This window comes from Chinchilla lanigera, unplaced genomic scaffold, assembly GCF_000276665.1.
Source record: "Chinchilla lanigera isolate Chin_1 unplaced genomic scaffold, ChiLan1.0 scaffold00051, whole genome shotgun sequence".
Taxonomy (NCBI): domain Eukaryota; kingdom Metazoa; phylum Chordata; class Mammalia; order Rodentia; family Chinchillidae; genus Chinchilla; species Chinchilla lanigera.
The window spans coordinates 15702140-15721697 of NW_004955452.1; the positions used below are offsets into that span (position 1 = coordinate 15702140).

At 45.3% G+C, this 19558-nt stretch overlaps 2 protein-coding genes across 2 annotated transcripts in view; both read right to left on the minus strand.

Annotated features, from left to right (window-relative positions):
- Window positions 1–13643, minus strand: part of Sf3a3 (splicing factor 3a, subunit 3, 60kDa) — a 24054-nt gene extending 10411 nt beyond the window's left edge. The window contains exons 1-12 of the mRNA XM_005395224.2: window positions 13445–13643; window positions 13112–13159; window positions 11032–11084; window positions 10823–10928; window positions 7220–7292; window positions 6799–6890; window positions 6001–6083; window positions 3905–4043; window positions 3340–3408; window positions 2649–2716; window positions 2371–2478; window positions 1506–1575 (exon numbers count right to left, since the gene is read on the minus strand). Coding sequence (XP_005395281.1) covers window positions 1506–1575; window positions 2371–2478; window positions 2649–2716; window positions 3340–3408; window positions 3905–4043; window positions 6001–6083; window positions 6799–6890; window positions 7220–7292; window positions 10823–10928; window positions 11032–11084; window positions 13112–13159; window positions 13445–13639 — 1104 coding nt within the window. The 5' untranslated portion in view covers window positions 13640–13643. The remainder of the gene's footprint in view (window positions 1–1505; window positions 1576–2370; window positions 2479–2648; window positions 2717–3339; window positions 3409–3904; window positions 4044–6000; window positions 6084–6798; window positions 6891–7219; window positions 7293–10822; window positions 10929–11031; window positions 11085–13111; window positions 13160–13444) is intronic.
- A 3049-nt stretch (window positions 13644–16692) lies between these two features.
- On the minus strand, window positions 16693–19558 carry Fhl3 (four and a half LIM domains 3; the record flags this gene model as incomplete). The annotated part of the gene is given in 5 exon segments (XM_013519692.1): window positions 16693–17470; window positions 17571–17766; window positions 17844–18013; window positions 19115–19289; window positions 19383–19558. Coding segments are annotated over 5 exon segments (852 nt in total). The 3' UTR covers window positions 16693–17315.

Sequence of the window (19558 nt, forward strand, 5' to 3'; positions counted from 1 at the left end):
CTTCTGCCTGTTTTTTAAACTCATCTTTTCTTTTCCTTCCTGTTGTTACTGTCCTCGCTAGGATAACCACTTTACAACATGCCCTGAATCATCCTATTCTAGTGCAATTTTCATTTTGCTGCTCAATTTATCTACTCATTAAGCCAAATCTAGTGGTACATTCTTTCTTTTTTTTGCCCATGTTGGAGATCTGGGTGAACCCACAGCCTCACGCATAACAAGAAAGCACTCTGAAAATCAACAGAGATCAATAAATGGTGAAGTGATAGCAACAATCTTATCAGTACATAATGAGAACTGGAAACTATTAAGCTAGACTATCACAGAATTTCAAAGAGTATTGCCGGGCTGGGGATGTAGCTCAGTGGCATAAAGTGCTTGCCTGGCAAGCCTGAGGTTATAAGTTTGATTCCCAATACAAAAAAAAAAAAAAAAAAATCCAAAGAGTATTGCCACCTCCTGGCAGGGAGAGTAAACTGCTCTCTGAGAAAGGAGAAAGTACCTTCTCTGAGGCTATACCTCAGGTCAAGGGAATGTGCAATGGCCTCTCGACCATCGTCTGAGGACGAGTGACCTAGACTGTTGCCCACACTAGCACAGACCAAGTTTACTGTGGAGAATGTGTCTCCCCAGTGTTTAATGCTGGCTAACTTCACTGAAAGCAGCCAGAAGAGACCCAATTGGTGACTAGGCCCACAGCAACCATACAGGTGGGTCCTCAAACAACGGCAAAGGAACATGTCCATGGCACCTGACAATGATGTGTAAACAACTTCTCAGAGGAGGCTCTGTGTATGGGGAAAGGCTCCAGGATAGCTGACAAGTGAACAGAGCAGACATAGAGGACTCTTGAGACACTTCATCTTCTCTAGACATATGCTACACTTTCTCCCACCTTCCCTTCCTGGAGAGGGAAAGAGAGTTCCTCCCATTCCTCCCCTCCTTTCTCCGATGTATGCTTCTTTGGTAGATTAGGCATTTTTCCACCTCGAAGAGAAAGCTCACAGCTAGCTCTATACTAAGGTTACTAAGAGTAATCTTCTCTGCCTATAAGTAGTCTTTTAAGCCTCTCTGTTATTGCTTGTTGAATATCTGCTTTTTGCTGTCCATATCCTACCCCCCTTGGTATATGCTGAAGCTCAGGAAAAGAGCCTACACTATTCCGGATACTATGCTGACAGGGGAGCGAGACTATGCCTGGCCTTATGCTAGGAACTGGGCAGCTTGGGAAAATCACTTGGCAGAAGAATAGGAAACTACTGAAGGGCCAAGGACCCCAGAGAACCGTATTTTGTGCTGAACTAGTTTAATCACCTACCCCTTCCTCTTTTTTTTTTGTCTTTTTGAGACAGGGTCTCCCTGTGCAGTACAGGCTGACCTTGAGCTCACTTTGCCCCTTTCTCTTTTGAACCCGAAAAAACCAATCAAAACTCTACCTGAGTTCCTATGTCTCTTACTCCCATACTTAGTAGCATTTATAGCCTTCAGCAGAGCTAGTTACTCACCCCAAGAATCTCCACATATTCATAGATCTGGGCTTCTAGGAAAGCAATGTCTTTGTTCCTCTCAGTGTCTCTGAGTAGAAGAAACAAACTGTATCACTCAAGGGTGCTTTCTTTCACCCAAAGCTTTGTTTCCTCAGTCTGGGAGTTTTTCTTACATGGTTGCATTTAGAATAAGCACATGAGAAACACCATGCTGTGAAAGTAAATGCTCTATTCATCTCACAATTCCCAGAAGTCCTGAGGTTGTTTCTTAAAATGCACAGAGGCTTCCTCTATGACAGTGATGGTGAACCTTTCAAAGACGGAGTGCCCAAATTACAACCCAAAATCCACTTATTTATTGCAAAGTGCCAACAATGTAATTAAACCTGAATACTGAGGTTTTAGTTTAGAAAAATCAACTCATACGTTAATATCTTTTGTCTTAAAAGAAAAACACAGTTAACATGGATGCCATAGGTTCACCACCACTGCTCTATGACCTCACCTGTAGGGTAAAAGACCTATCAAGACCATTTCCATTTCAGTCCTTATGATCCACAAAGGAAATGCATAAAATAATGAAGTTCTGCAGGCAGGCAGACCTGGGCTGATAACCTAATTCTGCTACTTACTGTAGGACAGTGGTTACATTGTGCAACTTTCTGAGTCTTTATCTGCAAAAATCAGGGTTAACAGCTACTTCCAGGGTTGTGAGCATCACTGTCCTTGAACAGTCACAACCATTAGCACAGATAAAGACCAGACTGGATCTTTATGAGCTGATACTAGTGATAAAAACAGGCTTTAAAAATCTCGATTTGATGAAATTATACATGGGAACAAAATTTTAAAAACATAACAAGGGGCAACCCCAGCCACTTACCGCTTAGTACCCTTCAATTTGGGATTTTTGGCAAACAGGGAGGTGTCCAGGGATTCCAAGGACTTCCCTTTGGTGCTAAATAGCCTCTGGGCTCGCTCTTCAAGGGTGCTAAGAAGACAGGAAGGGTACAGGATTTCAGGGTGAATTCTGAATTTACTACACAGGATTGTGTATTTCTGTAGTATGTGGTGATAGAAAAAGTGCAATGAAAGCCACTTAGCGGATCATGCAAAGACACAGCAAACAGGACCACACAGATGAAAAAACTAATCTCTTACCCTCCACATTTCAGGCCTAAAGCTAAGAGTGCAGACTTCAATCTGTCCAGACCCAGAGAGGCCAACTCCTGTATAAAAGAGAAACAAGTTACAATATTACAGGAATAGCTTTTGGGATATAAATGCAGGCTAGAGTGTGGGAGTTCCCAAGCTGTGGCAGGACCACACATCCCATACCTAATCCCTAGCAGTCAGCTCAAACTCTCCACAGGAACAACTTTGTAGTCATTCAGACTTGATCATACTGGTAGAGGTCCATTACCTCTACTACGGTTTAATGTAGTTAGAATTATTTCTCACTTCTCAGAGTTGTTAGATATGCATGTTCCCTCAACTTCTCTCTGACCTTGCCCCATTTAGGAGACTGAACACAGGATCTTTGCATTGGACTATACTCCTAGTTCTTTTTTTTTTTTGAGATATGGTCTTGCTATGTAGTTCAGGCTAGTCTTGAACTATGTAGCTCAGGCTGGTGATCCTCCTGCCTTAGCCTCCAGAATGTCAGATTACAGTTGTGCAATACCATGCCCAGCTTAGATGTTTTTTCTTTTGATCTTTCAACATATCTTGCAGATGCCTGCTAAGAAATGGTGTCTTACTGTTACAGTCCCATGGCATTAAAGACAGGAAAATGAGTGGTCCCTCTGAAAGACGGATAGGTGAGACCAGTACTGCTTTTGAGAAAACATACCTCCCAGGAGGAAAATGCAGATAGGTCAAGATGTGCGCCAGCATGGGTCAGGGCACTGCTTGTCTCTTTCTGGCAAGAAAAATACGCCATTTATTAAAAGTCCAAGTTTATTACAATGAAGGTAAGGAAGCCATCTAAATTCCAGGGGCTGGTTGGGCCCCTTTCTTGTATACATTATGAATAAGATTCAAACCCCCACAGAAGTGGAGCAAAGAAAACAGACGACCCATTTTCTCTCTGAAAGTTCAAGAAAAACTCAAGTTTATAACCAGGAGTGAAAATATATATAGATTTTTACCACATAATCTGGTCAGTTTTTGTTCAGAAAAAACCTGCAGCAGTCATGATATGGTTGGTGAAAATTCTAGGGCCAATGAATGGCAAGTGAGTCCTGACAAATCTTGTGCGAAAGTACACAAAGACAAGTTAGCATACTTGGCTGGGGACACTGCCAGCCAAACCTAATTCTGAGGGATCAGCATCTAATGTTCTGAAGCAGGGGATCATTATTAAATCAGTTCAGTTCCCTGGCATGACCTCCACCTGCACTCCGACTGAAGCTCACCGGCCATCCAGGAAAGGTACCATTGTCCCATTTCTTCTCAAATTCGGTCTGTATCTTCCCAAAAAGTTCATTCTGATCTTGAAGGGGCTTCACTCTGTCTGTGTAATCCTGAAGATACTCAAGCAGCATTTCAAGGTATCTACAGAGGAATATGCAATACAGTGAAAGCTACCAGGGTTTCTGTCTTTGATATAGTTTTATGCCCTGCAGACTATACTTATAATTCTAATAATACCAGTTTTAAAAGTAATACCCATTTTAACTTTTTCTGTGATACTGGGAACCAAACCCAGTGCTTTGCACATGCTAGGCAAGTGCTCTATCAATGAGCTACACCCCCAACTCAACAATCATTTTTCTGAGGGGAGATCGTGGCCCACTTTATAGTGCAAGCTGGCCTCAAACTAGTAGTGATCCTCCTGCCTCAGCTTCTTGAGTGCTGGGATTACAGGCATGCTGCACCATACCCAGCCTCAACAATCAATCCTTTTTTTTTTTTTTTGTCTTTTTGAGACAGGGTCTCACTATGCTGTTCAGAGTGGCCTTGAGCTCACTTTGTAGCCTAGGTTGGTCTCAAACTCTCACCAATCCTCCTGCCTCAGCCTCCCAGGTGCTGGGATTACAGGCGTGTGCCACCACACCTGGCCAACAATCAATCTTAAATTATCTTATAATTGACTTTTCCCCCAGCCTCATTTTGGTTTTTTTTTTTGGTTTTTCTCCGGTACCGGGAACCGAACTCACGACCTTGCGCTTGCCAGGCAGGCGCTTTGCCGCTGAGCTAAATCCCCAGCCCCCCCAGCCTCATTTTGACTGTAACTTTTCTTGTCTCCTTTTATTATCATGACATAATTTTAAATACTAAGGTCTTAACTCACAAATAAAAGATTTCAGGTAAAAAGAAAACCAGGCAAGTTGGTGCTTGCCCATAATCCCAGGATTTGGGAAAGCTGAGGCAGGAGGATCACCACAAGTTTGAAGCTAGCCTAGGCTACATAGTGAGTTCAAGGCCACTACATAGTGGACTACACAGTGAGACTCCGTCTTAAAAAAACAAACAAAAACAATAAAAAAGAAAAGAAAATGAGTAAACTAGAGGAAATCAGAAGAGCAGGATCACTTAATCAGATCTAGGCATCTCACTTAAGCCACAACCTGAGAAAGTTTAATTTTTTTCCTATTAAATTCACAAAATAGTTCCCTGAATGGGTGACTTTCATTTACAATTAGACAAAATCAAGAACATATAAAGCTTGGGGATGTAGCTCAGTGACAGAGTGCTTGTCTAGCCTGTGAGGCCTTAGGTCAATGGTGGTGAACTGGTGGCACATGTGTTATTGTTTTTCTTTTAAGTCAAAAGATGTTGATGTATGAGCATTTTTCTAAACTAAAACCTCAGTATTTAGGGGTTTTTTTGGTACTAGGAATCAAATTCAGGACCTTATGCTTGCCAGGCAGGCGCTTGTGCCACTGAGCTACATCTTCGGGCAGTATTCAGGTTTAATTGCAGTGTTGGCACTTTGTGATAAGTGGGTTTTGGGTTGCAGTTTGGGCACTCTTTCTCTAAAAGGTTTGCCATCACTACCTTAAGTGTTGAAAAGAGTATGGGCCTAAGATCAAAGATGTGCCCAGGTGTCCACCTTGCCCAAAGCCACAGTATTACAAATTTTTTTTCCCCCCTTTGGTTTTTTGATAGGATCTCACTGTAGCTCAGGCTGACCTTGAACTCAGGGCGAACCTCCTGCCTCAGCCTCCTGAGTACTGGGATTACAGACGTGTATCATCACGCCCAGCTAAATGCTTTTTTTGGTTGTTTTAATTTTTATTAGTATATGCTTGCAGTACATAATGATTATATTCAGCATAGGGAGCTAGTACACGTATATAACACATCTTAATTCTTTTTATGTCCCCATTTCCTTCCCCTCCCTATACAAATACTTTAAAACCACATCATTCACAGCTCTTATCCTCCAATAAACTTGGAAATCACTCATGTACATTTACCAGGCAACAAAATCCAGAACTTTGCACTCAAACTTTTATATCATCTTCTAATCAAATCCAGGAGAGGCTTGGAAGCTAGAAATGCCTACCTCTTGTACTCTGCATTCTTCCTTTCTTTAGGAATGTCAAATAACTGGTCAAAGATGGACAGGTATGTGATATAATCTAGCTTCTAAAAAGAAGAAAGAAGTGACGGCAGTCAATTAAGCAACTATATTGTTATAATCTCCAGAAAGTGAGATCAAAATTGAGTATTCTCTAACAAAGCTAACGAGATCTACCTCATCTTAGTTTTCTGTTTCCCTTCATTCAACCCCTACAGTAACTGGAATGTTAAGTCCATTGAACCATGAAGAATATCAGACACATAACTAACTCTACAAGATAAGATCAACTTAACGAACAGTAAACTAAAAGAGGTATTTGTCAAATACTTACTGCATAACAGGCTCTTGGTTAGAGTCTGACAGCCTAAAATTAGGTTCTAAAGGCCCTATTTGTTCATTCACGGCAACCACTTATTGAATGTCTGTTCTAAGTATGGGGATTCAGAAGAAAATCCCTCAGAGTTTTTTTGAAAAGACATTAAGTAGCCCTTTGCTGGAAGGATCATGTTTTATCTCTCATACAACAAGTACTGTTTGTGCCTAGCACTGTGTGTGGTATTCTGCTGACTTTACAAAAATTTTTATTTTTATAAAAGTATACTTGTATTAATAAATAAAATTTGCTGCTTCATTCTGAGAAAGTTTATCAATTCTCTTTAATATTTACACAATAGTTATAGAACACAAGGAAGACACTAAATGCTTCATGTTTAGTAGTCACAGCACAGCATCCTGACTTGGACCCTAGAATCACAACCTCTCCCCTCTTCCAGGCCTCACCTCAGATGCCTTCAGGTTAATGTACTTGAGGTAACAGTCGTGAAGATCGAGGTAACGGCCATATCCCTCTTCGTCTGTGAACTCCACCAAGTCTGAAGGAATCATACATGCTAATTAGCGGTTCTCTTGGACTTGCCTTTGGACCCAAGTTCCACAAGTCAGCCCCTCACCCAAATGCCCTCCCCAAGCTCTCTAAGTGAACAGCTGTCAGCTTTCTAAGCCAGTGAATTTGAGTGAGGACAGCACAAATGGAACACTTTGCACAAGGCCAATTTAGGATGACATTTATTCCAGAAACCAGTAAAAATAAAACTAGCATGAAAACTGCAGTATAAATTTCTCTGAGACCCCTATGGGCAAAACTGAGCTGTCATTAACTTGTATTTTTCAAGTGCTGGAGACAAATATTACACCTACTTACTTTGTGCCTCTTCACTTGGATTCTCTCGAGCTTTCAGGAGCTCCTCAAATTCCACTGACATTGGCACACAAATCTGAAGGAAAAGACAAAAGCTCAGGCACATTTGTCACTGTAAAAATTTCAATGTCCAGAGCTTGCCTGGCAAGCACAAGGTCATGAGTTCAATTTCTGGTACTGGAGAAAAACCAAAAAAAAGAAATAAAAATTCAATGTCACAGGAATGAGGTGTAAGAAAGTTGGACTTCCAGCCAGGTGTGGTGGCACACACTTGTAAGCCCAGCACTTGGAAGGCTGAGGCAGGAGAATCGTTGTGAGTTCAAGACCAGCCTGGGTTACAAAGTGAGCATAAGGCCAGCCTGAACTGCACAGTGAGAGCCTGTGTCAAAAAGACAAAAGAGAAAGTTAGACTTCTAGTGTTTCATGTGGCCTTCATTTTTCACAAAAAGCCTACTACTGTTCTTCAATTTCTTGTACTGTCTTGACTAAAAACTGCTAAAGTAACACATACTCAGAATATGAAAATTCCCCCCTACTGTAATTCTCCTGAAAATAGGTAACTATACTTTTAAAAAATTTTTATTTTTCGCAATACTGGGTACTGAATATAGTGCCTTACCACTGAGCTACACCTCCAGTCCTTTGTAAAATTCTGAGACAGGGTCTAAGCTGTTAAGTTGCCCAGTCTGGGCTCAAAGTTGTGATCCTCCTCCCACAGCCTCCTAAACTGCTGAGAATATAGTCATGTGCCACCATGCCTCGAAGGTAACCACTCTGACGCTTTTCTACACATGTAAATCATTTGGGGGAGCACTAGAAAATCCTGATGTGACTGATACCAATTAAATCAAAACCGCTTGCATGTAGGACACTCTTGAGTTCAATCGCTCCCACTAGGGGGAGAAAAGCATAAATCAAAGGGATGCAGGTACTGGTATTTTAAAAAAAAATTCCTAGCTGATTAAAAAACACAGCAAAACTTGGAAACCACTGCTGTATTATATACATGTGGGTATATAAGCATATTCATGCCAGGTGTGGTGGTGCACGCCTGTAATCCCAGCACTTGGGGGGCTGAAGCAGGAGGATCGTTGCAAGTTCAAGACCAGCCTCGGCTGCAAAGTGAGCTCAAGGCCAGCCTGAACTGCATAGTGAGACCCTGTCTCAAAAAGACAAAAAAAACCAAAAAACAAAAACAACAACAACAAAATAAGCATATTCATGCCCAATAGTTTTTCATTTCTACTGGGTGTGGTGGTGCATGCCTGTAATCCCAGCACTCGGGAGGCAGAGGGAGGAGGATCATTGCGAGTTTGAGACCAGCCTGGGCTACAAAGTGAGCTCATGGCCAGCCTGAACTGCAGAGCGAGACCCTGTCTCAAAAAGACAAAAAATAAATAAATAAAGCTTTTCCTTTCTTTACTAAGTGGACTTACTTTTTTCAATTAGTATGTCTTGCATAACCTTTCTGCCATTTACTTAACTATCCATCATCACTTTTCAACACTGACTAGAGTTAATACATCAGAATGATTCTCATGGTTTTTGTTCTTGGTTAGCAGCAGCTCTCACACTCCATCCTGTTGGGGACTCTCGGGATGTGACAGTAACTTCATTTACCTCCACATAACTCGAGTGAGCAGCCCCTCCTTTCTGCTATTTCTAACTTCTTCCTTTCTCCATCTGCTCCTTCAAGTACATACAGCTCTCCTATCTTCCTTGTGACTCTCCTGGTCTCTTCTTTTTCCTGCCAGCCTTTCACATGCATCTTCCACACTCTACACTTCTACTTGCCCATCACCCACCTTTATCCCCATGACCAGATTTCATCCTCACAACTTCAAGGAAACAGCAGTCTGCCAATTATCAATTTATAACAATTGATACCATGCCTGCCTGTCTCATTTGACCTTTGTGATGAAGTCTTTCAGGCTCCTTTTCTGTTAACTAACTTATTGTTAATCAACTTAAAAGCGTTCCCCAAGGCACATGGGGCAGCTCTGACACATCTTCTTTCATATTCTTTCTTCTAGAACTCTACGATTAATTAACTTTCAAGTCCATGTGATCCCCAAATCCATTATCAAAGCCTGCATCCTTGCATGAACCCCAGTCACCTAATTTCTACTGTTCCTTCCTACAATTCTATCCAGATACAACACTACCTAACAATTCTACACATGTCAAAACCCATTTTCTAGAGCAAATGGGTCATTTTTTTCTTATTCCTATCAAGAGAACAAACTTTCGAGTTCCAGTAATGAAAGCTCAGAGTAATTCTTACATCCTTTTCTGCTCTTCTTGCAGCAATGTCTTATTTCTAAGACCTCCACAATTCCTTTGGTCAGCAGTGGAAGGCCTTAGTGGACTCCTTTAACAGTGCTGGTTTTTTTGCTTTTGATACCAGGAATTGAACTCAGGATTTTGTGCTTGCCAGGAAGGCGCTTGTGCCACTGAGCTATATCCCCAGCCCTAGTGGACTCCTTATAATCTTACAGCACATTGAAATAGACACTGTTAAAAAAAATATGACAGCATCATGAAAATTAATTTGGAAAAGGTAGACTAGGAAAGATATTTCATGAAAGAGCTGGCCTTGGGGCTGAATGTTGAAGGGATAATGAACTTTGGAAGTATAATATATTTTTGACAGCTAGATCCTCTAGGCAGATTTCAAGATAGAGTTAAGAGCACAAACAATGTTTTGAAGAGGGATGGAAATTCTTTTTCTTTTTTGACGCAGGGTCTCACTATGTAGTTCAGGCTGGTCTTGAACTCACTATGTAGCCTAGGTTGGTCTCAAATTCCCAGTGATCTTCCTGCCTGAGCTGCCTGAGTGCTGGTATTACTGGTGGGCGCCACCATGCCCAGTAACGGGAGGCAGTAATTTTTGAGGAAGACAAAAAGAAGAAGACAGGATTGCAAAGGGAGAACGTACATAATGATGCAGATTGGATAAATTCTTGAACAACCCAACCAGGAGTTCTAAAGCAAACATTATTCATCAAAAGAATTTTGTGTTGGGCATAAAGAGCCAGGCCCTACTGCCTCCACCATGTTCGTGCTCTATCACTGGTAAGGGATTGTCAGAGTGTGGTTTTGGCTTAAAAGCTGAAGTGGATCCTCAACACACTCTCAACTGTAGGATATCAACAAATATGTTTCTTGGAACTAAATGGAATGGAACATAGGGTTTAGCAATGTAGCCTACGTCAGCCTTGAACTCATGGTGATCCTCCTTCCTCAGCCTCTGAGTGCTGGAATTACAGGCTTGCGTCACCATGCTCAGCTCAGCAGGTTCTTTTTTGAAGGGGCATCTGAATGGCACATCTCCTTTTCTTTCCTTTAGGATGCTCTTTGGGTAGGTTTGAAGAAAATACATAAAATACATTCTCTTTAAGAAAAATTTTTCCAGCCGGGCATCGTGGCACATGCCTGTAATCTGGAGGCTGAGGCAGGAGGATCACTGCAAATTTGAGACCAGCGTGGGCTACAAAGTAAGCTCAAGGCCAGCCTGAACTGCATAGTGAGACCCTGTCTCAAAAAAGACCAAAAAAAAAAAAAAATTCCCCCTTCATTTAATTTATTTATGAGAAAATATCATACCTCATTTGGGTGCTTCCGGTGGAATTCCTTTATTTGCTTGAGTCTGTTATAGAATTCAGCAAATTCATTCGGTCCTGAAATGGCATTGAGCTCCTCCTTTCGTAACCTACAATTTCAGGAAAATCCAAACAGGATAGAACACAAACTCAGTCCTTTAATCACGGCTCTGAGAAGCACTAACTCTTGGACTGGCTAGAACTGTCACTTACCCATCCTTATCATCATACAAATCCCTCAGGTTCCCACTGACCTCCATATACCTCTGAAAGGCAAAAACAAACCAATTAAAATGAAGCAATCTGTACAACTATTGAGCTAAGCAACCAAAAAACCTTCTCTAATCAAAGTCCAGGGAAACCTTATGAAATATGGTCCTAGAAGTCCCCACGCTTTCTCAGCTCGGGATGTAGCTCAGTAGTAGAGTACACTGTCAAGCACATGCGAGGTCCTGGGTTTTACCCCCAGCACCATTAAGAAAAGTTCCAGGCCAGGCCATGGTGGTGCATGCCTATAACAGTACTTGGGAGGCTGAGGCAGGGGGACTGCTGTAAGTTTGAGGCCAGCTTGGGTTACGCAGTGAGTTCAAAGCCAGCCTGGACTATATAGTGACAGCCTGTCTCAAAAAAAGAAAAGTTCCCATGCGTTCTAGCCTTCACAGACCATGGGTATCTAACATTTCCTGTAACAAACTCATCTTCTTTCAGCTGAACACCTAACATTCTCAAACATAAAAGGATGGTCCAAGATGATTTTTATTACTTCAAAAACCTTGGGTGATGAGTATACAGGCTAAATAAATATCATATTGACGAAAAACTTCCTTTCCAGTCAAAGTATATTGACTCAGGATGGCAAATTGACTCAGGAGAAAACCCAAGCTTTTCTCCAAAACCTTCAGAGCCAGGTTTGTTTCAGAATTTTCCCCTCCCTTCTTCCCTTTTTGTTTTTCTTTTACAGTGCTGGGGATCAAACCCAGGTCCTTGCAAAATGCTATACCACTGAGCTCAGGGCTCTACCACTGAGATATACCCCAGGCCTGTAACTTTTAAGTTCAGAAAGGTACAATATATGTGTAATGTCCCTAGCAGAATATGGAGCATATGTTAATACAGTGGTTCTGCAATGGTCTTTATACACTACTTACTAAACCGGGCAAATAAAAACCATAAAAAGAAAAAAAACAAAAACAAAAACCATAAAAAGACTCACTGCTTCAAGCCAAATTTACTACCGAGTAAGTTCAGGTCAGTTTGCTACAAATGTATACCAAAAAGAAGAAAAAGAAAATCCTTTGGTTCTCAGAGTAGTTTGAATTTGGGAACTTAAAGGACTGGGGGCTTGTAATCTGTCTCCTGCAAATCAGAAGCTCTAAAGTTTTTTTGTTTTGTTCTGTTTTGTTTGAGACAGGGTCTTGCTATGCAGTGCAGGCTGGCCTTGAACTCACAGCGATCCTCTTACCTCAGCCTCCCTAGTGGTGGGCCAACAAGCATAGGCCACCATGCTTGGCCTCTCTAAGTCTTTTATAACTTTCTTTTAAATAGACTTCAAACCTATAAAAAGTATGGCACACAGTATTACAAACCCCCATTAAATGATCAATCAGCTTTAATAATTATCAACAGTTTATAACTAATTTTTTTTTTTTAAATAAGCAACTGAAGTTACTGGGCAAATACCGTTTAGATACCTATGGTTTTTTTTGTTTGTTTGTTTTGTTTATTTTTTTTTCCAGTACTGGGAATCGAACTCACGACCTTGCGCTTGCCAGGCAAGCGCTGTGCCGCTGAGCTAAATCCCCAGCCCCGCCAATACCGTTTAGTAGAATTACTTCAAAACAGTGTTCTGGGAGGAAAACATTTAACATATTAACATTTTTCTGTTTTTGAGGGAAGAGATAGTGTCTTCGATGCCTGAGTCATGGCCCCCTTGTAATTATTCTTTGCACATCCGAGGGGTACAGGGTACTACAAGGGGCATCTCCTCAAGCAATGTAGAATGAATGAGTGCAGTGACGGTCAGGGATATAGCTCAGCGGCACAGCATCTGCCTGGCAAGCACAAGTTCCTGAGTTCGATTCCCGATGCCAGAAACAAAAACAAAAACAGAATGAATGAGTGCCCCACTCAGAGAAGCGACCCTGAAGTTCGCCGCTTTGTCGACGTCCGCCCAGGAGTCAACCCGCGACTGGTCAATGCAGTTACTTTATCCGGGGCTCAAGATGAAACCCCGCCCGCTCTCTTTTCCCGCCCATCCCACCCCACACTAAAGGTCAGTGGGGCGGGCACTCACATCTTGCATGGCTCGAGTGCGGTGGTCCGAATTGATCTGGTCCCGGAGCTAAAGAAAGGCAAACAATGACACAGACTGTTAAAGAGTGCTGCAGCTAAAAAGGCCTCTCGGGGCGGTGCTTCCCCGCCGCAGTGTTAGCGGCTGAAGCAGAGATCCTCTGGGGTGCTGCGCCCCGGGAGGACCTTACCAAAGCCGGAGCCGCAAAGAAGCTCCGCACAGACGCGAGCGGCGCGGGGTGCGGGGCAGGGAGCGTCTGAGGCCAAAGGCTCCCAGCGGTTAACCACGGGCCGGGCGCCCAGCCTATGTCGTAGCGCCTGCTCACGCCCCACTCACCGTGGACTTCTTAGTGAGCATCTCTTTGGCCATTACGTCCATGAGCCGTTCCTTCTCCTCATGGTACCGCCGCTGCTGCTCTAGAATTGTCTCCATAGTCCCTTCACGGCGGCACAATTCAGGCCACGGACGCGGCCGGAAGCAGTTCCTACCGCCTTGCGTGCCTGCGTCCCCTCGCTGCTCATCCGGCTGCATCAAAGTTCCGCGAGTACCGGAAGTGCTTCGGGGACTCCCGGAAAAATGAGCAACACAAGAAGAGCCGGCCGGTGCTACTGAGATGGCAACAGCGCTCCCTGCTGGTCGGGGGTGTCGCGGCGTGATGCCCAGTGGCTCTCAGATAGATGCCTCTAGGAAGCACACAAAAATCTAGGGACCTGAAAGACTAGAGACCACTGGCTCCCTGAGATATCCTGAGGAAAGCTGGGCAGTCAGGGACGCTGTGTGGACCGCGCGATCAAGGACATGTGTGGAATGAGTAGTTAACATATATGAGTTGGGAAACCAAAACTGTAGCCTGTAGTTTTTTCTTTTTTTTGCACCAGGAATCGAACTCAGGACATCGTGCTTGCCAGGCAGGCGCTTGTGCCGCTGAGCTACATCCCCGGCCTGTAGTCTGTAGTTTTCAGCGTGATAACATTTTTCCCTTCTCAGGAGCTTATTGTCTTTTGCAGTAAAATGGGGGTGAAGGTGTTTTTTGTTGTAATGAAATCCACACATGGAAACAATCTTATTATTCATTAGCGAAGGACTCATCAAATAAAATATGATGCAAGCAAAATGCTCTATAGCAGTCTTTAAAAAAAAACAAAAAACCCAAAGTATTAATGTCTACTTCTAGGTGGAGAAACGATGAAACCAGGTCGATTTGTTCAGATGCAACCCAAGAGTCCATTAATAGCAAATGGATAAACATAATGATATATGTATGCAATAAAGGAAAGCTACAAAGACGAACCATTAAAGGAGCATGCGGCACAAAGAGGGTAGATGCATATATGCCACAGGGCATGTCCCGGTGAAGTGTCCAGGAGGAAAATCTATGGAGACACTGGGTAGATGAGTGGTTGCTTATGACTGGAGATGAGACTGGAAGTGACCACAGATGGGCACAGGGAAATCTTTTTGGAGTGACAAGAATGTTCTAAAATTGGATTTTAGTGATATGGATATGCAGCTTTGTTAAATTTTCTAAAATTAATTGAATTGTACACTTAAAATGGATGAAGCTTATGGTATGTAAATTATACCTCAATAAAGCTGTTAAAAATCTTTATGCACTCATGGAAAGATGACCACAGAAAATGAAAAAAGTTAGATGCACAACAGTGTAAAAATAGATGTGTTGAGATTATTTCTGTAAGGATATCCAATTCACAGTAAATGGTAGCTGTTTCTGAGGAGATAGCCTTGAGGGTCTGGCATGGAGTTTTTTCTTTGTACACACCCAAATTACAGCATGAAGTTTTATTTTCCTTTTTTTTTACATACACTTGTTATTTTTTCAACTTTAAATTGGAAGGTCTGGGGATATAGCTCAGTGGTAGAGCACTTACATAGTATGTGTGAGGCCCTTGTTTAGTATGTGTGAGGATTTAGTCCCTAGCACCAGAAATAAATAAGTAGAGTTTGAGATGTTTAATCTGGAAAATGTTTATATCGAATTAAAGGAAACAGTATTGAAGCTGCACGTGTCTTTCCCTTACGTGGGTAGTTAGATCACCTGAGTAACATCGTTTTGTCTCTCAGCTTCCGATCTGAAGCCATCCTTGCCCTAGACGCATCTCCATCCGCCCTCCCTCAAACTAGACACCAAATCTTTTCTCCTCCAGCTGCTGCTATCTGCCTCATGATCCCTCGCCTGGATTACTGCCCCACCTCCACCTGGCTGCTCAGCTTCCCCATCAACCCTCCATTATCCATGCGCAGACACAGTGATCTTTCTAACACCCAGACCCTCTCATGCTCCTGCTTAGAAGCTCCTTTGGCTGCTTCACCCGCAGGGTGAGGTCTGTTTAACTTGGCGACTCGGGCTGGCCTGCCCTGCCATTTGACTTTCTTGGCACTTCCTCCAAATGCAATTACTTGCTGCTTCCCCGAAGCACCATATGCTTCCAGGCCTGCAGGCTTTGCACCAGCTGTTTTCTACGCGTGGATTGCTCTTCCTCACCAAGTATTTACTGAACATGTAGTAAGTGCCGGGGGCTGAGAAGGAGGGAGCAAGGCAGGCACGTGGGCCGTCCTCAGGCCGGTGGAACAAAAATGCAAACATATAATTATTACGAACACATATGTTGGGTGTTCACAAACGTTTGCTGGGAATGCCAGTCACCACCTCCCAAAGTTGACTCAAAAGGCGCCCAGGAGGCAGTGTCAAACAGATCAGAAACCCGGGATCTACCCGTGACTACCTATGTAACTCTGGGCCCTGACTATGCGAGTCTCCACCTCTGTGAGATGGAGGTAGTAACGCGTACCCCAGGATGGGGGTGGGGGAGACAGCGATTTCTGAAAATACAAAGAATCTCGCGGTTTCCTGCAGGCCCCTCCCACAGGGGCCTGGGTCACAGACGGCAGGAGTGGAGGCCGGGTGATCTGGGACACACGTACCTGCCCGCCACAGCCGGCCCGCTGGGTCAGCCAGCAGCCTGCGGGAAAGGAGCAGGCGCAGTCAGACGCAGGGCCGGGGAGCAGCGCCCCGCCCCATCTCCCCACTTCGGGGGACAGCCCCCCTGGCTCGTTCCCGCCCCCGCTCTTGAATCACGGGGGGGCGGGGCCGTGACCCATTCATGCTGGGAATCGGATCCAGATGTTCCCGCGGCGCGTGCAGCTGCATCCTTGCCTTTTTTGGCAAAAAAACGTGTGGCCGCGAGCGAATCCCGGGCCGCCCCCGCGGATCCTTGGGAAGAGGGGGAAGGGGGCTGAGGGTCTGGGCCTGACTGGGGAGCAGGCCCGAGTGTTCCCACTGATTTGGGCTGCGCTGTTAGGAGAGGGGGCGATGTGTACCAGACAAAGGAAGAACCCACTGCCACCGGTTGGCGTCTGGGACCTCCCCAGGTCCCTCCCTTCTCCCCTGGAGGAAAAGCCCTCAGCTCCGAAGGGGAAGGCAGGCCAGGCTGAAGAGGGACAGCGGCTGGCTGGGCAGGGATCCCCTTCCTGGAGACTTCCCACCCAGGTCCCACCCGCCCCACCCCCTCCTCAGGACTGGGCGAGCCCTCACCCTACCCACCCCCCAAACACACGGAGGCCTGTGCTTCCTCCTACTGCTTTATTGCAGAATCTGGAAGGGGGGAGTGAGCTAATCTCCCCTTTGCTCATGTCTGAGCAAAATGGAGCTGAAATACAATGAAAAGATGCCTGATGGGCACGGACTGGGTACCATCCTGCACCTTAGGACCCTCCAGCCAGTGAGACCCCAATCTACTGCCCAATCAGCCCCAGCCCTGGGGTTAGGGGTGGGGCCAAGCCTGAGTACCACAGAACTTCTCAGGCACCCACAGGAGACTTAAAATAATCTATGCAGAGAGATCTAGATTTAAGGGGGCCTAAGTCCCTCAGCAAGTTTGGAGGCCTGGGGTCTAGGTCCGGACTGGAAAAGAAGGCTTGGTATGGGAATCCACACTGCAGGGATGAGGGCTGGGTTTTACAGTCCAGACTTGGAGAGGGGGCCTGAATTATGGGTACTTCTTAAAAGCCCAGGTTTGGGGGCTTGGGAGAGGGAGTACCAGTTGGGATATGCTGGAGTAAGGAGACTGAATCCTGGAGCCGAGGGGGAGCCCCATTCCGGGGACGGGCTGGGTTACAGAGGTGCTTCAGAAAAGGAGGCACAGTCCTGGAGTCCTGGTTTGAGAAAGCCCAGGCCTGGAGCTCTGGCTCAGGGCGCTGCCTGGCTGCAACTCTGGCACAGCACTTGGTCTCCATCAGGCACAAAGCCTTGGCCCACCAGGGAGGTGGAGCAGCGCGCACAGGAGAAGCAGCTGTGGTGCCAGTGCCGGTCTTCAAAGGACACATACTTGCCTCCGCCGAGTCCTAGAGGGAGGCTGGAGGTTAGCTCTGTAGGGGCAGATCTAGGGGCACCCTTGCCCCTTACCCGATACCATATCCATGCCCTGGCCTGCAGTCTACCTACCTGTCCCACCTGTGATGGGGCGCTTACAGCTGCTGCACCTAGGTGCAAAGAGTTCTCCAAAACAGGCCACACAGTAGGGATCGTCATCCCGAGAGGTGAATTGCTGCCCTGCCAGGGGTGTCTCGCACCCAGTGCAGACCAAGCATTCTCGATGCCAGGGCTGATCACGATATGTCACTCCACCCTGCGTCAGCGTCTGTAGGGGCAGAACCCATCAGCAGAATTCCCACCCCACAACAGGCCTTACCCCCTACCCTGCTGACCTGGCCCCACCTTGCTGCAGCGGGCACATCGAGGAGCGAACTTGTTCTCATAGCAGGGCACGCAGTAGTGAGCACCTTTGTCAGGCACAAAGGAACGGGAACCCAGTGGCTGCTCACAGCCGCTGCACAGGAAGCACTGCTCATGCCATGTCTGGCCTCCATATTCTAGCTTCCGGGACCCTGTGGGGAACAGGAGACCCACTCAGAAGCTGTGTCCCAAGCGCCTAAAGGCCACTCTGCTACTCACCCCAGGATTGTCTCCAATGCTCCCACAGACTGAGCAGGATGGTGTCCATGCACATGCAGCAAGACCCCCACCACGTACACTGCACATGCTGACCTCTCCCCAAACACTGGACATGACGGCTTGGCATGTGCTAGGACCCCAAAACTAGACAAAAGGTCCTGGCATGTGTTGTCTCCTTATGTCTCAGATAGGACTATCTTAACACATGTCAAGTCTCCAAGTAATAGGTGTGTTGTCTCAGTACCTGCTAAGCCTTACACATCAGAAATGATAGTTTAACATATACGCATGGTCCCACGTATGTCAGACAAGCAAATCTCTGCCTATATGAAGTTCTAATGCCCTAGATGTGATAGTTGTTCAGTGCACGGTAAGCTCTTGCATGTTCTAGGTGTGACATTGTCCACACATGCTAAGTTCTCATGTCTATTAGGTATGCAGGTCCTCACAAACTTTAATCCCTGTTTGAGCTCTGTACATCAAGCACATCAATCTCAGCATACCCTCAGCTCCTACAGGTACTTAGCCTGCAGGACATTACACATGCTAAGCTCCCAAGTATGTATAAAACATGTCAGCCCATACATGGTAAGTTTCCTGTTTGAGCTCTGTACATCAAGCACATCAATCTCAGTATACCCTCAGCTCCTACAGGTACTTAGCCTGCAGGACATTACACATGCTAAGCTCCCAAGTATGTATAAAGCATGTCAGCCCATACATGGTAAGTTCCCAAGTATATACTGTAAAGTCCAGTACATGCTAAGCTCTTAGAAATGTACCGAGCTTGTCAGTTTCTGCACTTGCCAAGCTTTCATTTGTAGATCTGAGCATGTTAATCCCTATGTACACTCACTAAGCTCCCAAGAGCAGCCAGACACAACAGATCCTGCACACATTAAATTTCCAAGAACATGCCATACATGCAGGTCTCTATACACATCAAGCTTGTATGTATGTCTCAGGCACGTACAAAAACCCTACACAGATACTGGGAATGCCAGTCTCCATAGGCTGAATCCCCTGGGACATACCAGGCATGACCGTTTCCCCACAGGCAGAGCACTGTGAAGAGAAGGCACTGCAGTAGCAGTCATTGCAGAGCAGCTCACTGTCCTGGCAGGTGAAGGGTTCATCAGCTAGGGAGCGCTGGCAGCGGCAGCAGCGGAAGCAGCCCTCATGGAAGTGGCGATCCTCATAGAAGAGCTCCTACAGGTAGCAGAGAGGGGCACTGACACCCAGCCCTTTGCTCCCTCCCACCAGCCTCCACCTACTCCCAGCCCTGCTTGGACTGGTCCTTACCCGCGAGTCATGCCCAATAAGCTGCTGGCACTCAGCACAGGTGTTAGCGAAGGTGTTGTCGTAGCAGGGCACACAGTAGGGGCCACTGTCTGTCTGGATATACTTCCGGCCATACAGGGACTCACTGCATTTTGCACAGTCAAATGGCTCACCCATGGTGGCGATGAGAATGAGCC